Source organism: Alosa pseudoharengus, unplaced genomic scaffold (assembly GCF_046254945.1).
Source record: "Alosa pseudoharengus isolate Yale_2024_CS ecotype anadromous, Long Island Sound unplaced genomic scaffold, YU_APseudo_1.1 YU_APseudo_1.1_scf_16, whole genome shotgun sequence".
In the NCBI taxonomy this organism is placed as follows: Eukaryota; Metazoa; Chordata; class Actinopteri; order Clupeiformes; family Clupeidae; genus Alosa; species Alosa pseudoharengus.
This window is the reverse complement of record NW_027468630.1, coordinates 32980017-33000288: the sequence shown is the minus strand read 5'-3', so window position 1 is coordinate 33000288 and position 20272 is coordinate 32980017. Positions and strand designations below refer to the sequence as shown.

Genomic DNA, 20272 nt, shown 5'->3' with positions numbered 1-20272 from the left:
CACAGCAATGTGTACATGCAAGTCAAATCCATGTCCAACCTGGTGTGGAAGTATCAGCGGTATCACTTCATCATGGTGTACCACGAGAGGCCGGTCCTGCCCCCTCCCCTCATCTCCCTCAGTCACCTGGCCTCTCTCCTCGCCTACATCTGCAGGAAGAGGAAGAAGGACAGTTCCTCATATGGCCCGAGTACGACAAGGCTCTTTGATTGTGTGTGTGTGTGCGTGAGAGAGATGTGTGATGTCTTTTTTTAAAATATATATATTTAAATAAATAAACTTGTTGGTATGGATACTAAGAATGATCTACAGCACAGTAAACATAGAACTGAATGAGTGAGCAAGGCCACTCATGTACTCAAGGGGGAGGCATGCTAAGACATAATTAATTAATAATTAATACATGTTCAGGAATGGGTGTTTGAGACAAATGGACAGAATTCCAGCAGGATGTGAAACAGTCTGACAGATGAGACGTGGCTTATCATAAGTCATACCAGAGGCTGAGTTGACATGATGATGTGGTCAGCCGTGGGTCAGTGAGCATCGTTGTCTCTGTCCCTTTCTCCTATAGAGCTGTTTCTCACCGAGGAAGACCAAAAGAAACTGCACGACTTTGAGGAGCAGTGTGTTGAAACGTACTTCCATGAGAAGGATGACCAGTTTCACACGGGCAGTGATGAGAGGATCAGAGTGACCTCAGACAGGTGAGTCATTTTACAGTATGATTAACACAAATGTGTTTTTATTATAACAAATATTTTATTTTGGCATTTGTAAGTGTATTTTCTAAATGATGATTTTTACTCGTTAGTTTTCTGTAGTATTTTTACATGACTTCTCTGCATGTTCACACAGCATATTCAGAGTGACAAGCTGTTGTACATAGTGGTATTCATTGAGTTTTATTTGAATGAAATCTCCACAGGGTTGAAAGCATGTTTATTCAGATGAAGGAAGTTGGCAACAAGGTGAACTTCATCAAGCGCTCACTGCACACACTGGATTCCCAGATTGGGCACCTGCAGGATCTCTCGGCCCTGACAGTGGACACGCTGAAGGCTCTGACTGCACAGCACGCCTCTGAGGCCAGCAAGGTGCACAACCAGATCACGCGTGAGCTGAGCATCACCAAGAACCTGGCGTCCAGTGTGGGCGACGGCGGGACTGGACTGCCGCACAAGTCGTCGGCACTGGCCCGCCGGAGCGCCGCCTACTTCCCGCCCGCCTCGGCGTGTGGCAACATTGCGGAGTCGCTGTTTGGCAGCAGCACTTACGAGGTGGGCCCCCGGCGGCCGGGGCCAGAGTTGGCTCAGGCCCTCAGCCCGGAGCGGCGGTCGGGCACAGCACTCATCCTCCCGGAGGCTGGACCCTCGGGCAGTGCCTTATCCCACAGTGCTGCCGCCACCGCCATGACCCCGCCGGAACTGCGTCTGCGGGGTCACCCTTTCCTGGAGCGGAGGCCTGGCCGCCCTCCGCTGGACGACACCCCGAGCAGCCTTCCGGGGGCCCCGCCTCCGGCCGCCCAGTTCTTCGTGAGCACCCCCTCCCAGCCCACGGCCACCTCCACATTCCGCAGGCTCTCCCAGGTCACCCCGCCAGAGCAGGATCCCCTGCCCGAGAGCTCCACTGTGGAGTTTGGGGCCTTCGTCGGTAAGTCTGATCCTCATAGTAGTAGTGATGAGGAGCTGGAGGAGGAGGAAGACGCCTGCTCTGCTTATCCCACTGTTCTCATAGTCTCAAAGACGTCTGACATCGCTCGCCCCGTTTCCTTGCCCGCTTGTGCTAAGAGGGACCGCCCCGTTTCCATGCCCGCTTGCGCTAAGAGTGATGGCTATGTCAATCAGGCCTTCAGTGATGATGAGGATGCCATAGAGGTTAGTATTGACCCAGGTAGTCAGGGTAGCACCAGTGAAGCGGCCCAGTCACAATCGCCCTCGGATCCCCCAAGCCCGGCAAACGACTCATCCCAGGGAGAGAGCAGCCATGCTGATTGTGAGCCGGCCCCTGCTGCTGGGAGGTCAGCCGAGGAGAAGGCCCCTGCCAAGCCCCCAAAGCATAGGCACAATGGTAAAGGAGTGCTGCACAGACTGAGACTCGCAGCCAGAGGCCGAGGTTTGAATTCCAGCTTCAGTTATTGGAAGAGGGTGCTTGGTTGCTGGCCTGCTTGGGCGTTTGTGTCGGGGTTTGCTCGTTTCTTCAGCTCTTGAAGTCCCTAACTCTAAGGACTCATCATCTTCTCGTCCTTGCATGGGCTGTTTTCTTTTGGGCTCCTTTTGGAATGATAGGTCTGCTCTTTTTATGACTTTATACTGTGATGGGTTATTTACTAAAACAAATAGATTTTTTTCCCAACCATATTTCTGTGTTATGCCACATCTGTTGTGTTAATTGATGTAGATTCATCTTCCTTAATCTAGAAAACCATCTATGCCTACATATAAAGGAAAATTGGCAAGTGGGTCAGAACAAATTCAGTAAACTAAAGAAATGTGGAGACCTTAACAAAATTAAGTGGTATTTTTTACCACTGAACTCCAGAATTACAAGACAGCCTTGTCAGCAGATAGGCATTGGTCAAACATTACAGATATATAAAAAATACAAAAACATTACAGATGTGGCAGACAGAATTGATATTAAAAGCCTCAAGGCCCACAAGTGTATTTAAAAGTCCTTCAAGACAAGTGGCCAAGGAAGTGTTGAGTACTGTGCCTAACAGCAACTAACTGGTTGCTCTGTTGTTGGATGTACCTGGTGGATGGAAGTGGGTGAATATTCATTTGGTCTACTTGCTTATGAGTTTCTATTTGACCACCTGCTGGTCAGATATGGGAATATATCTGAACATCTGCAATTATGTGGTGTACTTAAGACTTATGCGGTGGTGCTTGGACTTATGTGGAGTGCTTATTCATATTTATTTAATAATAACTTTAACCTAAACCTTTACCATTTCCTTTTCAAACCTTAATCTTAACTGCAGTATGAAGTCTTTTTTTTTTTATTGCCTACGGTTGGTCAAATAGTCACTCATATTAGTCACTCATGATGACATCTTTGGAAATCACACAAACATGACAATATTCTGATGATAACATTCTTAGAGTATTGAGATATATTTACAGTTTTAATAGTTTAGGATTTCTGATTGCATTTTGCTTTACAGATGCACCTAGAATGGACCTTGTTAGTCAACAAACATACTGTTAACCTACATATACGTAGTGACCTTTTAAAATAAATAATAATTCAGTTGTGCCTGACATATACTATATAATGATCTCAGAAGTGAAATACACCCAGAAATGATACATAAACACAGACAGTTGGATTTATGTAATCCAGATTTGCCAATCAGAACTCCTGTTCAGATAAGCAGTTTTATGCTGAACTGAGTGGTGTATTGCTGTTTGTGTGGTAATGTTCCCTAGAGTGTGAACAGACTGAATTCACTGTAAAGCTCAACAGTGCTAGCTGCTCGCCGCTCTTGACCAGCTTGGTGACTGTTCTTCTCTCTCTGATCTGGTGAAGGCCATAAGGACGACGTGGATCTGCAGCACTCTTTCCCCAGAGACGACGCTGCTGGCAGCCGACAGCCCAGTCCATCCAAGAAGTCCAAGGGAATGGTCAGTCTCCTCTGCCTCTGTCCTGCTGCACGATGGTGCAAACACACAGAACGGCCCATTGTGGTCCAAGTCATTCTGCAGTTCAGTCAGGTTGCCAAGCAACTTGGTGCTTTCTAAACATAAACCAGCAAAATGTGTATTTTAATATCCAGACCATTTCCCACAAGGAGAAATTATTTACCAAAAATTGTAAATGGATGACCGGGTGTTTTAATGTATGATTTTGTGTACGTCACTTGTTCCTTTTTTTAATCCATGTTTTGTATCTGACCTATTTGTATGCACAATGCCGTGGCATAACCACAACTCACCGGTTTGCTTTGCTAGACTCCATTGTGCTTGTTTTGTGCATTTGATCCTAGGGTCATGCTGAAGGTCAGATGAGGACCGTGAACTCGTACGCTGGCTTCACAGAGTTTGACAGGAACCCTTCGTTTCTGCATCCGGAGTCAAGTAAGCGCTTTGAAACGATGCTATGATGCTGGCACAGGCAGATCCACTGGCACCCTCTTAGACACATAGACCATCAGGTAGTTCATGTTCATTGCACCCACCTAACAAAGCTGTGTGTGTGTGTGTGTGTGTGTGTGTGTGTGTGTGTGTGTGTGTGTGTGTGTGTGTGTGTGTGTGTGTGTGTGTGTGTGTGTGTGTGTGTGTGTGTGTGTGTGTGTGTGTGTGTGTGTGTGTGTGTGTGTGTGTGTGTGTGTGTGTGTGTGTGTGTGTGTGTGTGTGTGTGTGTGTGTGTGTGTGTGTGTGTGTGTGTGTCCCCAGCTCTCAGCAAACGGGAACACAGTCGAGTGTCTGCAGAGGACATCCTTGTTCATAAGGACCCACGCGCTGCTCTGCTGCTGGTCAGTCTGTTCACACAACACACCAGCACTCTGAATCCTGCCTTGAGCTCATTTGCATACCGTTCTCCAGCGTAACTTGCAGTGGAATTTGACTCCTCCACCGTGTGGGTCTGATTGGCAGGTCTTGCTAATTGAGTGGGTGGTAAATAGGTGTTGAAATTCACAGCGATTATTGCCCCTCGGCTTTGTGATGTTTTTGGAGCGCTGCCATCGGCATGGTTATTTAACCTCACTGTTTGATCACAATCACTTCTGTCATTACAGGAGCGCGTACAAGGCAAATCGGCCCAGGCCAGCAGTCTGTAAGTAATCGATTCCTCTGCTTCATCAAAGACCACGGCAGTGTGTTAATAATTGCCAGGCCAGGGTCAGCGAGTTGGGTCTTTATTGCTAGTGGGCTCCTTGTGGGTATACGGCCGTCAGCCTTGCCCTGCCACGGTCTCCTCGCTGCAGGTTTACACCTGGCACGACATCAGGGGTCACATTCTCTACCCCATGGCCTCCTTCCCGCCACTCGCTCCAATCAGAGCGGTCCCACAGAGTGTGGCCCAGGCCCTCGGCCAATCCCGGATTAGAGTTGCCATGGAGAAGGAAAACAATCGCCCATTCAGCTGAAAGCTATTAAGGCTTTTAGTTGGAAGTGGTCCTTTCAGCATGGGGATCTTATGAGTCTCCTGTTCTATGCCGGGCTAAAAACTTTTTCTAGAGTCAGCAGTGACTACAAAGGGATTATTGAGACTTTTGCGATTATCTGAGAAGTAGTTCTCCGTGAAAAAAGCATGATTGTTCAAGAATGTTTCTAAGAGGCCACTCTGTCTACTCCATCTAGTCTGTTACAGAGAGTACAGATCTCGTCTGATTGGATAGAAGTCAGACGTAACGTTTGCATAGACTTGCATGTGATTGATAATGAAGTATGGTGAAAAAATGTTGCACATTCTTCAGAAAAAAATACCATCATATTTTGTTTCCTTTACAGAAGCCCACCAGATGAAGCCCTCAATGGTATGAACCATCTCATCTCGCTAAATTCCATCTCCCCTGTCATGACCCTTGGCACGCACCACATGTACATTTACATTTAGTCATTTAGCAGATGCTTTTAACCAAAGCGACTTACAAAATGAGGAATAACATTCAAGATACATTACAAAGGAGACCTGGGGTAACCATGAATGCTACTACTGCCAGAGAATGAGTGTGCAGAAGTTGTGTGTATGAGTTAAACGGTAGTTAAAGGTGGTAGTGGTAGAAGGAGAGGAAGGTAAAGGAAGCAGAAGGAGGGAAGAAGGGAAGTGCATGCTATATGCATGTTAGCTGTGTTGAGTTGTTAGACGTGTTAGAAGAAGAGGTCCTCTTGGAAGAGTTGGGCTTTCAAGAGCTTGACGATAAAGAGGGACACCCATGCTCTGTTGGTAAGTCATTCCACCAATGGGAAAGGAAAATAGTCAGGATTGCCGAGTGTGTGGTGGTGATAGTGCCAAACAACATTCCTTGGTGGAACGCAGCGCCCAAGGGGTAACATCAGATTTGATGAAAGCATGACTCACACCAGACACACACACACACACACACACACACACACACACACACACACACACACACACACACACACACACACACACATGAACATCATGCACACCCAGGGCCTAGGGCTGCCCTCAGCGTTTCCATTCAGCAACAGTTCTGGGATTATCTTTGGTAAACCATGCCTAAGAAGTCTTGCTATCTTTCCCTAAGTAGATGGTGCTGTTTTTGTTTGTTTTATTTTGTTTTGTCCTGAATCTGCAATTCCCTTCTTGAGATGATTGTGGGAGACCACTGAAATGTAGATTCCTGCCTGCAGCACTGCTGGGCCTTGAGCATCCAAACAAACACTTCCCCCGATTTAGTTTTGTTAGCACACATCCAGATAGCCATCTCCAGATTGTGTGTCCCGGGGGCTGATTCTCTCACGGTGCTGCAGGCAGGACAGGAATGTCCACCTGTCCATCTGACCTGATCCCTGACACGAGGGACCCATGGGGATCTGTGGGGATGACCGTAGGGTCCGCCATTCAGCCAACGTAACCTCCATTTTCACCTGTTCATTTCAGCTGCAGCATGCTTGTACACAACCAGACACACACACCTGGGACCCAGGAAAGACTGTGAGTCTGTCTCTCTATGGTCCCTCTTTACTCCTCCTGCTCTGCCACCTGCTGGCTGAAGAATGCGCAGTGGTTGAAAGAAAAATGTTGTTCTTCTTTGGGCTAGTTCAAAAAATGTTCTACAAAAGATGGCCTGTTTAAAGTAGTGTGAGACTTTTGGATGTAGAGGCTGGCTACTAAAACTAATGCTTCAGCTGATCAGTTGAATGTGCTATGAAAGCTGTTAAAAGGCATCATAGCCTGTGAGCTATAACATGCCATAATAATGGCCATAGAGTGACTAACCATAGTAGCAACTGAATGACTACTTTATTCATTCTTTATTATTTCATTTTTTTCTTTTTCATTTTATTGTTTTAAATTCTTCTCTTTTCTATCTAACTTTGTTCATAAAGCAAATGTGTGTCTCCAGGTGAATTATATGGATGAAATGGCAATAATAACTTGACCTTGTTTGTACCTTTAGCTATCGGGTCTCCGTTCAAGCCCATGGAAAGTTACCAGTACTCAGGTGAGAGTGCAGCAGTGGTCTTTATGTGCTGTAATTTTGTAATGCTTTACATGAAGTTCTCTACAACTAGTTCTTACTGCATTCCACTAAATGCCAGCAATATGAGCACGCTGTAGGTCTTCTGCACGCTATTGGATGTTACACACCCAAGCTTTAGGAGTTGACTGCGTCGTTAGGCATTCATACTAGTAGTTCTCATTTAATTCTTAAAGGAGATGCATATGGCTTTGTTCTCATGTTAACTAACTCAATAGATGTCCATGTAAGGAGACTTAATGTAAAGCATTACTGTTTCATGGTAACCACGCATTGGAATGGTAGCTGAGTGTTGGCTCCCTCTTCTCCTCTCTGTGCTGAGTGTAATAAACCCGTTGGTTGGTCTGTCCCCCCCTGTATTAGCTGTGGAGCGTAATAACCTGATGCGGTTGTCCCAGAGCATCCCGTTCACCCCTGTGCCCCCTAGAGGTAAGGCTGTGCCACTCCACCCCCCTCTCCAGCCAGCCCCCCTCCCTTCTCTCAAGCTTCACTCCTTCACTCTAGAGCTGAGCTACTTTAGCTGTGTTACCTCAGAGGCAGAAGTGCTGTAGGTTCTAGGTGTGTCAGGAGTCACTGTTAGATTCAGTCATCAGTGTCCTGTCCTTTAACTGACCAACATGAAAATTATGTGGAAAATAATAATATACTATCCTAGGTGCTTATTTTGGGATTTCAACTTGAATATGTCATGCTGTTTAGGGGATGATTGTAGTTATGTGTAACTTACTGACAATTTAGAGCCGTGAGTCATTTAATTTACTGTCAAAACAGCCATTCGATTTGAAGTACTTTTTTGGGGAAAAGTCTAATGGCATTTCATTTCATGACTAAACTGACTAAATACCCTGTAGTGTATTATCATCCATTAAGCATGCCATACCATTAAAGCTTTTAAAAAAGTGCTAGTGTTATCACTTGTTTTTTGACACCTCTCTCTCTGTCCCCCTCAGGGGAGCCCGTGACTGTGTACCGGCTGGAAGAGAGCTCCCCCCACACCATCAACAACAGCATGTCCTCCTGGGCCCAGCGCGGCCTCTGTGCCAAAATCGAGTTCCTCAGCAAGGAGGAGATGGGTGGCGGCCTGCGCCGTGCCCTCAAGGTCCTCTGCACCTGGTCCGAGTACGACATCCTCAAGCCGGGCCACCTCTACATCGTCAAGTCCTTCCTGCCCGAAGTGGTCAACACCTGGCAGAGCATCTACAAGGAGGAGACCGTGCTTCACCTTTGTCTCAGGGTGAGGAGCTGGCGCTGAAGTCGGGTCTGCCATGTCCAATCAGCCGCTGGCTGCACTGGGTGTGATTTTGTGTGTGTGTGCAGGCCAGGTCTTGGCTGCTGAGATGTTTTCAAATACACAGGCCATCCAGTGGAGCCAAGTGGCTTGGTCCAAAGCACCATCAAATGACTGCAGCATTGTTTGGGTTACCAAAGTTACCAAATTGTAACATTGGTGAAAATAGTTTGGCAGTTTCCTTTCGTGGTAGCTGTGATTTTGTGGGGGTGTTCACTTTCCTCACAAGTGACTGGCTTTTAATAGGCTGCCACTCTCTGCCCTCAATCTCTCAGCGTTTTGGCTGTGAAATGTCTGGTGGCCCTATTGCTTCCCCCTCAGGCCAGCCACTGCATTCCTCTCTAGATTTAGCCTGAGCGTGATGACGGAAAGGAACCTTTTCTTTTCCACACAAACATCCGCGTAGTTTTTGAGTGACTAAGTGTGTGTGTATGTGTGTGTGTGTTTGTGTGTGTGGAGGTTGGAGATGGCAGGAAGTGGTTTGGGTCCTTCCTGAGAGCAGAGTCCCTGCCGTGGGTGTGGGTGGGAGGTGCTGCTGCAGACAGGCCCATCCTGTGCCACCACACGCGGGCAGGCTCCTCTTATCGGGCTGGGTCTGGAGCCGAGCCGTGACCGCTGCCCTTAACCTCAAACTGAGCCCACACAGCTGGGGATCTCTGTGGTCAGCAGTGGTCTGTGTGGCTATTCAAAAGACTTGCGTTTTTCTGTAGTGTGGTGTTTAGCATGTGGAATTAACGTCCACAGCATCTGTAGTTGAAGGTACAGTCATACAGCACAGTTCAGAATAACCAGTATAGATCTGAGGGCACTGAATGAAACCAGCTTTGTTAGCACCAAGAACATGTAGAAGCCTCGTCTCTGTAGCTGTCCACTAAGCTGTCCCTACAAACCAAGATGGACTACAGTATCACACAGAAAGAGAGAGTGAGAAGAGATTTGCTGCAAAGCTAAACTGGAATGATGAAATGAAGCCTTACAAAAACAAAGATTCATGTTTCTCTTTCTCTTCATTTCCAGGAAATTCAGCAGCAGAGGGCTGCACAGAAACTAACCTTTGCCTTTAACCAGTTGAGGCCGAAGTCGATCCCTTACTCTCCCAGGTAAAAAGCCTCTGAAACCAATCTAATGTCTGGTGGTTTGCCGACTAGGCCGTTGACTTGCTGCATATATGAACACATTTTACTGCCTCTCACATTACGTCATGTGGTGACTGACTTGGTTTCTGGCTGAGCAGCACTTCATGGAAACTATATGTTTGGTAGCAGCAGCTGGAAATGGCATTTGGTACCAGTAAAATCCAAAAGCATTTTTAGTGACTAGCCTATGTATCCTCATAACTACATGCCCAATACCACTGTAAATGTCACGGTGGAGCCTTGTGTGTCATATCTTTACATGTGGTTACATTCGGCTGATTACCATCATTATCCAAATGATACATGAAATAGCTGGTCAGTTCCACTGTGTCCATTTAGGGCTGATTCACCTCTGTCCATCTACCCATCCAGATTTCTGGAGGTGTTCCTTCTCTACTGTCACTCTGCTGGTCAGTGGTTTGCCATTGAGGAGTGCATCACCGGAGAGTTCCGCAAGTTCAACAACAACAATGGCGACGAGATCGTCCCCACCAACCTGCTGGAGGAGACCATGCTGGCCTTCAGCCACTGGTCGTACGAGTACACCAGAGGAGAGCTCTTAGTTCTGGACCTGCAAGGTGTGTGGGTGTGGGTGTGGGTGTGGGTGTGTGTTTTGAAGATCTTTTATTATTCTAGGTCTATTTATTTTTCTGCATAGACCAGAAAGGAATAAGAATAACCAAGTACGTTGCTGGTCTTAATGGTCATCTCATTTCCTACCTCTTGTGCCTCTGTAGGGGTTGGGGAGATTCTGACTGATCCCTCTGTGATAAAGAGTGGGGAAAAGGGGTGAGTTACTATTCAGCTGTCCTCAACTACAGTTAAGCCCAGTTGGTTTTTAATACCCACCCATGCCAAAGGTTGATTTATAGTGAATCTTGATTAAACCAAAGATTTTCCTCTCGATGGAAATGACCGCAGCGTGTGACAGGCATTACTGTCTTTTATCATGATTGTCTAAAGCGCAGTCTAAAGCCTATAATCATCATGACGCAAAGTTTATTCCTATCATAGACTCGAGTTTTTCGCCATGCCCGTCCCTTTTTATGAGCAACGCGGGATGTGGCAACTAACGACCCAAGGAGGGGTCTGGCGCATTGTCTAAAAATTGCTATTGTACACTACCTAAAACGCATTACGCCACTGACTAAGAGAACCTTGGTCAGAAATCCATGGCGAGTTGTTTATATGTTCTTTTAAAAGCACATTATCAATAGTGATATGGGCAGGTGCACAACACACCAAGCTTCTCTCATCCACGAATGCACACAGTGCACATTCATGCAAAACATTTCAAATTACAGGATTACAATGGGAAACATAATTAGAGTAAAGATATTACAGAATACATCTCACGATGAGTAGTTATTCACCATCATTTGCAAATTGGTAATGACGGATAAAAGTGATTAGGCGAAAGGCGAGAGGCAAATATGATGCACAGCTGAAGATGTGTCACAAGATGTGAGCAGCAACTCCTCTGCAGGATAAATGTCCTTAGGTTTTTTATTCAGTCATTCGTCCGTCGGTACAATCATTCATGTCCACCGGTAATTATCAGAAAATAAGTCCCTTCAGGTCGAAGCAAAACCCCTCCGCTGCGCGTCGGGGTTCTGTTCTCCCTGTCGGGACTTATTTTCTGATAATTACTGGCGGACAATACACGATCAGTTACGTAAAGCATGGTTTAGTTTAGTGAAATAACTGTTCCATACGGTCTCACGTGCAAGCAGATTCTTTCAAATGCGCCACTGACTATCAAAATACCGATGCGCTGTTTGAAGTTGCGCTGCTTGCTGTTTAAGGGAATGACAGATGTCATTCTCATTGGTTTAAATGATGTTACGCCCAAACCACACCCATGACTGATTAAGAACCATAGGAACACCTTGTTGCGCCATCCGTCCGACATTTGATAACAATATCACTCAAATCGATAATGTCATGCAAACACATGACAGTGCAATTCCCTTTCAGAAGAAAAACTTTTGTTGAAATCCAGATAAAGTATAAAATTTGGCATGGGTATAATACTTAATGTATATAATACTATAATGTATTCTTGCAAAGTGCAGTGTTATTAATTATTTTTAGATAAATATACAGAGATAAATAATAATTGTCACTCTACCTGTGTTTTCAGATCGCATAACATGATCTTTGGACCCGCAAACCTGGGGGATGACGCAATAAGGAACTTCCGTGCTAAACATCACTGTAACTCCTGCTGTCGCAAACTCAAGCTTCCTGGTATGAGATAAGCACCTTTTGTTATGTGTGGGTGGGTGTGTTTGCAGATTAATATTAGATAGGGGTAGTTTCTTCTTCTCCCTTTTTCACGTACGTTATCACAACGCCTTTATTATCATGGATAATAAAGTCTATTCCAGACATGGAAGTCTCAGGAAATTTGATCATTTTTGGGGCAGTCAGTATCATGGAATTTTGTTGTAGCAGTTTAAAATGTACTTGCCAAAATACATTAATATGAAAATCTCTGTGGTGGACTGTAAATTTAAAAGGAATCATTCATATCCTTGTTCCCCATACCAATGGCAGACCTGAAGCGAAATGAGTATACACCAGACAAGGTGACTCTGTCCCAAGACCCCCCGCCCGATGACTCCTCCCTACCCGGAAGCAGCACCAAAGAGCAGCAACATTCCATGCGCCTCATGCTTTGAGAAGGGAGCAGGAAGGAGGAATATTTGCCTTTGGCTCACGTCAGCCTGGTTAACTGGAAGCTTGTCTCTGTCCCTGCCAAGGTAGACGCATGCAGGCACGGCGTGCCCTCCCTCACCTCACTTCACCTCACCTCCTCATTTGCTTTTGTTATTGATTATTGTGGTCAATTATCATGCTCGAGAAGAAAGGCCAGAAGAACTATGGTGTAGAGGAAGTTACAGTGGCCCTCTTCTCTGGTGAAATGTCCCTCTATGATCAAATGAAATATTCCACCAGATTTTAATATGTTGGGGCATGGGAAGATGATTTTTATGAATTTATTTTTAAAAGGATATATGTTAAATATGAGTATGCAGAAGTGACAATTAAACTGGTACAATCTTATTGTTTTGAGGGGAATAGTATTTATTATGAATAATGCAAAGTTGCCTTGTACAAATTGAAAGCGATTTTAAGTGCATTGTATTTTTTGGGCTGTGTTTCAAGTAGGTTTTGAAGGGAAACCTGCTCTAATTTAAACTGCAAGATCTTTTGAGCAGAATGTCATAAACTCGTTTTTATAAATGTAAGATATGTGTAGAAATATGTATTATGGCATTTGTGGTTCACACTTACTGAAAATATATACAGATTTGAAAAATCTTGTAAAATATGGGCAGATTGCAATGCAACTTTTACAGTTCAATATATGTCATTTTAATGTGTCAAATGCTGATACTGCGTCAACAAAAATGATTATAGAGGAATTTTTAATGTTATAATGGTTATGGTTATGGTTATGGATTTAGCAGACGCCTTTGTCCAAAGCGAAATATAATTATAAAGGTACTATTGTCATCTTTTGTCATTCAAGTAATGTATGATCATTTTAACCTAGTGTATCTTATAGATACAGATATTTGGCACGAACTTCACAGAATAAAATGGGGAATATTTTATGCAGGGGTATTGTGAAAAGCAAGAGTATATTGCCGTAAAACATTTTGTACTGTATATCATTTCAACTAATAAAAAAGAAAACAAAACGGCATATCTCTGTGTCTGTGTTCTATTTTGAGTTCACGCTTAGTTAGGCTTCATGGAATATACTCAGCAAACAAGTTGCTTTCCTACCAGTGAGGTGATGAATCATGAAATATGAAATAAAAGTGGCTGAATTGTTTTCTAACAACGTGGATCACATAATCTCCGTTGGCTGATGTTGATGTAGGGAAAAACTTTTGGTGCAAACTGTAGGTTGGACAAACTGGTTTGACGTGTATCCTTGAGACTGATAACTAGGCAGTGACATTGCTAAATACCTACTGATACCAAACCACCAGAAGCTCTGAGCACAGTCTTCAGCATGACGGTGAAGGTGCACATTGAATATTGGTAAGCTCTCTTGGAATGATTATATGCTATACATTGATGTCTGTGTCTATTAATAGAATTATAAGGATTGTTGACTAAGCCTAATCCAGATATCACTTAAAGTCACTTATACCACTGCCTATGTACACATTTATCAGATGGCTTTAACATGAGCAAGAAAAAGATAGATAGATACTTTATTGATCCCCAAGGGGAAATTCAAGAATGACCTCAATCTACTGTAAATTGTTCATGTGTTTTAAAAAAAGTGTTTTAATTGTTTTCACAGCAATGGATGAGGGTACGCCTCCCGCTATCGGGACTTGGCCTTTGAGATAAAGCAGGCTGTGCCCGATGCGGTTGTGACTGGGAGGACTGGACGCCCGTGTAAGCTCAACTTAAACCTCAGATGGTTTGCTCTGTCATCTAGACCTTAGTCTTTCCTTCATGGAAAAAGACATGCTGAACTCATTCACCTCAAATAGTCATCTTTATACTTATAAGCTTATAAGGTTTTCCTCTGCTTAAATAGAAAGAATAGGCAGCCAACATCAGACGTAGATAATTTTCGGCCTTTGTGCTGTCAGGAATTTATATGACATGTTTATGTGCCACACAAGTAGCTTAATTGTTCCTTCAACTCCTTTATTTGCACAGCCAGCTTTGAAGTCACTTTAAATGGCAAACTCATCTACTCTAAACTGCAGACTCATGGATTTCCAGATACAAAAGAGGCAAGTACTGGGCAAGTGGAAGGTAAACGGTCATAAGTATTACTGTACATTGTGAATTGTTGATAAAACTCATTTTGACACTTGACATAGGTTGTAATGGCCATCCAGAAGGGTAGCAGTGGTAAGGAAGTCGCCATGGTACAAAAGAAGGATAAAAGCTGTGTGGTTCAGTAGCATCAGGACAGCTGGATCAGGATTTGCATCAGGAAATGATTTCTGTTTATGATTGGGCTCCTGAAAACGCAAGGGGAGTCTATGATGTTTGCTCAGAGTCATTTCCAAGGATGTGAACCGGTCTTTTTTTAAATATCAGGTTTAATTGCATTTAATTTGATCAAATTTAAGATAGAAATGTTTATATTCACATAATCTTGTTAATTGAAGAGGGCATATTTTGTACTATCTGTTTACACTTGGCCACCAAGGCATTTGTCATCATTACAATGTAAGCATTTATTTCAATGCTCATCACAACCAGCAAAATATGCCTGTAATACATATTCTCCACTGCTAAAGCATGCATTTCATGTTTTTATAGAAATAAAGTTTATTTCTCTATCTCCAATGTCTTGTTCCTCTGATTCTGTCTGACACTTAACATTTGTCAGGAGCGACATCTAGAGGTTACAACAGTTATTAAGTTATTCTTAAGTGCCCCTCTTGAACGATAAGCTTACAGCTTGAATTGAACGATTGTAACATGGTTAAATGATCAGATTGATAAAAATGACTGAATTTTTCTTCTTCTTTCAAATAATAAATAAATACATAAATAAAATGATGTCAAGACAATTTATTTATATAGCACATTTTACGCAACAGGGTTGACCCAAAGTGCTTTAGAAATGATTACAATGTTATTTACAAATTATCAAATGATTACATAAAAATGCCAAAATACCAAATAATAATACAATAGGCTACAGAATACAAAATGCCTACATAATAAATAAAATAAAATGTACGTAAAATAATAATGACGCAGTGGTAATAATAATTTTAAAAAATTATGTAATTAGGAGGTGCTATAATATGTAATATCATAATTATCCATATATTTGTTAATTATGAGGCATTACTTGTAGGGCATTATTACCAACCGTAAGCTTTTAAAATGGCCTTTCCTTTTTTGTGCTTTGGTAGACTGAAAACAGGTAGAACTTTTTAGAATCTCTGAAAATAAACATGATGTCATAAATGTATTGTCAGTGATGAATGCATGAACAATGAATCAATATTCAGAGTAATAGTCATTAAATGGAAATGCGTGGGAAAAGGTTAGTAGTTTTGATTAACTAGTTCTAATGATTTTGCCTTATAGTACTATTCACATTTTTTTTTTTTTTTTGTAATGTGTAAGATGTGTTTGATACAGTTTATGTGTTTATGTATTATTGGCCTATGTTAAGACATAAAGATCCTAAAGATCACAAGTAGAATCACTGGTAAGAAGAGGTTGCTAGGACACAGTTGTCAGGGAGCCTTCTATCTCTTTTGTACACTCTCAAACACAAGCAATTTCCCTAAACAGCACAACTCTAAGGGATTGGAGAATGTGTTGCTCTTGAGAGCAGGTTTCGCTGCAAACGTCAGTTTGGTAGAGGTTTGAAGCAGAGTGGAGCTCAGGCTGAATCATCTCTTACAACAGACAGAAACAAATCTTTAGGCCATGGTCATTGTTGGTCAACTGTTGTGGTTGCTGCATTTCTTTCCATACCGATTATTGTCAAATGTAGAAGGTTTTTTTTTTTCTGGAGGACTGTTTGACCCTTATCCATCATGAGTTTGAAAGCAAGAGTGATGCGTGTCCGTGAGATTGCATGGGCTCAGGAGGAGTGTCCATTCTTTGAGCCAGTGGATATCGCATCTGAGGGAAATGGCTTGTGTGCTCCTGGCCTCTTCAAATCAAGAAAGGTGAGGCCTGTTGCCAGAATCAAGAAAAGTTCCATGTCTCTGACTCAGAGCTCACCTAAGGAGTTCTTTTTGACACTGCTGGAAAGAACTGCGATAGAGGAGCTATGTTATAAGGTGAATAGAACCCTTAATGAGGACCTTACAATCTACTGTCAGAATACAGAGAGGTTGGCAGAAGTTCATTACTTTGACTTTGTCATGTGGATTGCCATTGGCCTCAGAATTGGGCTTCACACTGAAGCTTGCCTGGGTCGCCCTGTTCGGATCACGCCGTCCATAGAGAACTGGTTGGAGAAGTTGAGCGGTTCTTTCCAGAACACCCTACTGTGTTTATGCAGACGCGGTGAGGAGGAGCACTGGGAGATTCTCCACACGCTCAGAGAGCACGTCTCACGTCGCTTCCAAGAAACATACACACCTGGCCAACAGCTGCTGGTGAAGAAGTTCAGCCTTTTGGTGGACGGTCAGGTTTGCCCCCTGAATGTGGCCGTGCTCTTTGAGCTCTCCACTGGCTATATGTGCAACTTCTACCTGTACTCCATGCCGCTGCTCCAGAGAGGCTCTCGGGCATCAGTATTGGAGCAAGTGCTTCACCATCTCCTCAAACCATACGTCAACAAGGGCTACCATGTGCAACTGGACAGTTCAGCCTTCATGAAGGGCAAGCTAACCCAGATATTCTCTGGCCTGGGAATAAATCTCAAGTTTGTGAACTTTGGCCTGAATGAGCCTGTGTCTGAGAACGAGTGCCCTCCATTGGTGGAGCAGTACTCAAATCTGCTGCAGTCTCATCTCCAGGGCTGGGTTGGCCCTGCGGTGCTAAGCAACTCGGGTGTCACAGACATGCTCTTCCAGGGCTTCTGGCTGACCGTGCATCTCACTGCCATCAACTCCTTTGTTATGCACTCAATGCCAGTGATGAAAACTGAGGGATGCATGAATTTGAGTGAGTTTGTTAAAGTCGTTGCCTCACAACTGCCCATGGAATACTTTCTAGCAACTCCAGGGACATCAGAAGCACGCAACTCAACAGACTGGTGTTGTAACTCAAATGCAAGGTTTGTGATAACCATCACAAATGTGGTGTAATGTAGACCTTGGTGCCAACTGAGAGTGTGTGTTCAGTGCCTGGTTATCACCTTCCACAGACCATATGAAAGCATGCCATAAGAGAAAGGTTACTCATTGAGCTGTACTTAGAGGCTGGAATTCTTATTGCAAAACTAGATGGAATTTCTCCATAATTTCATATTATCATCAAGAAATACATATTTGATCATTCCCACTTTGCCACAAATCCACCATTATCCCTTGACTGCAAGTATTTCATTTGCTCTCTGTACAATCCGTCAATATTCCATTTGTGTTCACTGAGTTCAATGCTCTAAATCCCGTGTCTGTGTCAGAACTTGGTCTTCTGACAGCGGCCGCTGCCTGATCTCTCCAGAGGAGCTCAGCTCCACCAGCAGCGGTGTCTCTGGGGCCCGACGGCAGCCGGGCCTGTGCGGCCTGGTCAACTCGGGCAACTCCTGCTACATGAACGCTGTGCTGCAGTGCCTCTGCAGCACCGTGCCTCTGGTGGAACACCTCCTCAGCGAGCAGACCAAGGAGGACATATCCAGGTGAGGAACATCTGCCAATCTGCAGTAGTACATTTGAGAACATACATACACTTAAGTGCACAAGTGAACGATATCAACACAACACTGATGGAAATAGTATGAATTGCCCTTACATGCTTAATTTCTGAAATGTGTGTTGTTATCTGACTGTACTCAGGAGGTCCTGTGAGGTGGCAGGGGCCTTTGTTACTTGTCTGGAGACAATGTGGTCAGGACAAAAGGACACTTGGTGCCCTTCCAAAGTGAGAGGGAAAATGTGTGGCCAGCACTCTCTATTTAGCAACAACTCTCAGCAAGATGCCCAGGAGTTTCTTCTCTTCCTCTTCAACGCCCTCCATGACGACCTCGTCAAGGTGAGCAGCCTCAGTCCTGTACTCAATAACGTTGTCTTTGAAATCCAAGAAAGTCACATTAAGTCACAGCCATGAGTTCTCTCTAACTTGTAGAATGGAGGCAAACTAAAGAGAGTGTCCAGCACTAAACAGGGCAAGAAGACCCCTAACCTTGCCACTGACTCGTCCATCATCACAAACCTCTTTGAAGGCCAGCTCACCTACAACACACTCTGTATGCACTGTGACCATCAGACGCACAGCAACCAGATCTTCACCATCCTGTCCCTGCCCATCCCACCCGACAACTACAAGTGTCCACTGCAGGTCAGGCTTGCTGCTGTATATTGCTTACTGACAATGACCACTTGGTGAGAGCCAACCACTGGACTGTTACTGGACCATGACAATATTCTTTTGAGTCTTGGATACACACACACTCATACACACACACACACACACACACATGTCTGTGTTATATGTATATTCTAATATTTTGAGATACTCAAATATATATGTGCTATTTGATATTTGAGATTACAACAAAAAATGGCTTGAAATGTTTCACTTTATATCTAATGAATCTAGAATATATGAAAGATCCACTTTTTGAACTAAATTAGGGGGTAAAAATGAACTTGAACTGTTGGATATCTGAAATATTTCCCTTCTCATTTTGTCTTCCCCCTAACTCATTGGTATGGTACTAACAATGACCTAGTGTGCCCATAGAACTGGATGAGTGTGATGAGTGAGCAAGGCCTCTCATGTGCCCACACATGGCATGGGTGATTTTTATAGTTTGGGGAAAAGTGTTTTGAACTCCCATGGGAAATGTTCGTATGTATTTTGGGGCATATTGGTCCACTGGTGACTCACAGCTTGGTCTCCTCAGGACTGCCTGGCTCTGTTCTTCCAGCAGAGCACTCTGACCAAAGGAGACCAGATGTGGTGCTCCCAGTGTGGGATGAGGCGCGACGCGGCTGTCCTCACCACGCTGTCTCAACCTCCAGAGGTTCTCATACTTCATCTGAAACGGTACACATTACTTTAGGATAACATTATAAAGCATTAGGATTTCTAAACTGTAGATATAATGAACTTATTCAAGCCTGTCAACTATCCAGGAAGTTATCTTAAGTATACTCCAAGCACTTCAAAAGCAACACTTCAGACCTCTTTTTTTAGGCTACTTTGTATGAAAGAGTAAGCTTACTTGTATATATTCACAACCATTAATTTGTGTATTTCAGGTTTGATTGTCAGGGACAAACCAAGAGGAAGCTTAGAACAAATGTAATTTTCCCTTTGACAAATTTGGATCTTTCTCCTTATCTAAGCAATTCATCATCTCAACACAATAATTATTCACTATATGGTGTGGTGGTGAGTATTGTGAAGCATTTTTATTTGCATACACGACTATACAGTTGACAGCTGGTAGTTCTACACAAACAGCCCTTTAACAGACAGCCAGTGATTTCAAGTTTCAGACTCTTGCATTACTCAGACTTTGTTTTTAACCAGGTAGCCAAACCAGTCTTGTAGTCTATAACAGACCCCTATTTGTTTACGTCTTTCTCACCCTGCCATTCCACAGAACCACACCGGCGACTTGGACATGGGCCACTACACCGCATGCTGCCGCAGCAGCGTGACCAGGAGATGGCACGTGTTTGATGATGCCAATGTGGAGAGCCTCCCAGATGTTGTTGTTCAGTCCCCAGACGCGTACATCCTTCTCTACTCACGAGAACAATATAGTAGACCCCGTATTCCAGCGGCGCGCCTTCACACACGTTAGCAACTAACAATGGCAATATCAAATGGAAATGTAATAGGTTTACAGTTAGAGAACTCAAACTTTATAAAAATGTAAGTCCTGCTATGTCAAGATGGATTGTTATATTTGGTCATGTAAAGAGCATATTTGAAATAAACGAAATACATTTGAACATAAAATGTGTTAGATGCATCATAACGGTTCATGGCCTGACTTGTGTTTTAATGAGTGGGAGAACATTTCCTGCC

At 43.8% G+C, this 20272-nt stretch overlaps 2 protein-coding genes across 4 annotated transcripts in view; both read left to right on the top strand.

Annotated features, from left to right (window-relative positions):
* The window catches only part of trpm7 (transient receptor potential cation channel, subfamily M, member 7), a 38475-nt gene extending 25159 nt beyond the window's left edge, over positions 1–13316 (top strand). The window contains exons 24-40 of one of the 3 annotated variants that reach the window (XM_076287771.1): positions 6–190; positions 575–707; positions 929–1653; positions 3535–3629; positions 3992–4082; positions 4401–4480; positions 4745–4782; positions 5460–5485; positions 6577–6630; positions 7097–7141; positions 7541–7606; positions 8128–8411; positions 9483–9565; positions 9974–10179; positions 10339–10390; positions 11745–11851; positions 12161–13316. In XM_076287771.1, the coding sequence (XP_076143886.1) occupies positions 6–190; positions 575–707; positions 929–1653; positions 3535–3629; positions 3992–4082; positions 4401–4480; positions 4745–4782; positions 5460–5485; positions 6577–6630; positions 7097–7141; positions 7541–7606; positions 8128–8411; positions 9483–9565; positions 9974–10179; positions 10339–10390; positions 11745–11851; positions 12161–12285 (2395 nt within the window). In that variant the 3' untranslated portion in view covers positions 12286–13316. Of the gene's footprint in view, positions 1–5; positions 191–574; positions 708–928; positions 2116–3534; positions 3630–3991; positions 4083–4400; positions 4481–4744; positions 4783–5459; positions 5486–6576; positions 6631–7096; positions 7142–7540; positions 7607–8127; positions 8412–9482; positions 9566–9973; positions 10180–10338; positions 10391–11744; positions 11852–12160 lie in introns of all 3 variants that reach the window. The other 2 variants (XM_076287770.1, XM_076287769.1) reach the window with 2 other exon arrangements.
* A 235-nt stretch (positions 13317–13551) lies between these two features.
* Positions 13552–20203, top strand: LOC143125294 (uncharacterized). The gene is made up of 10 exons (XM_076286632.1): positions 13552–13660; positions 13929–14026; positions 14297–14373; positions 14464–17329; positions 17663–17909; positions 18067–18262; positions 18356–18568; positions 19137–19279; positions 19495–19627; positions 19842–20203. Exons 4-10 carry the CDS (start codon positions 16153–16155, stop codon positions 20043–20045), a joined length of 2313 nt encoding a protein of 770 aa, XP_076142747.1. The 5' UTR covers positions 13552–13660; positions 13929–14026; positions 14297–14373; positions 14464–16152; the 3' UTR covers positions 20046–20203.
* The last annotated feature ends 69 nt before the right edge of the window (positions 20204–20272 follow it).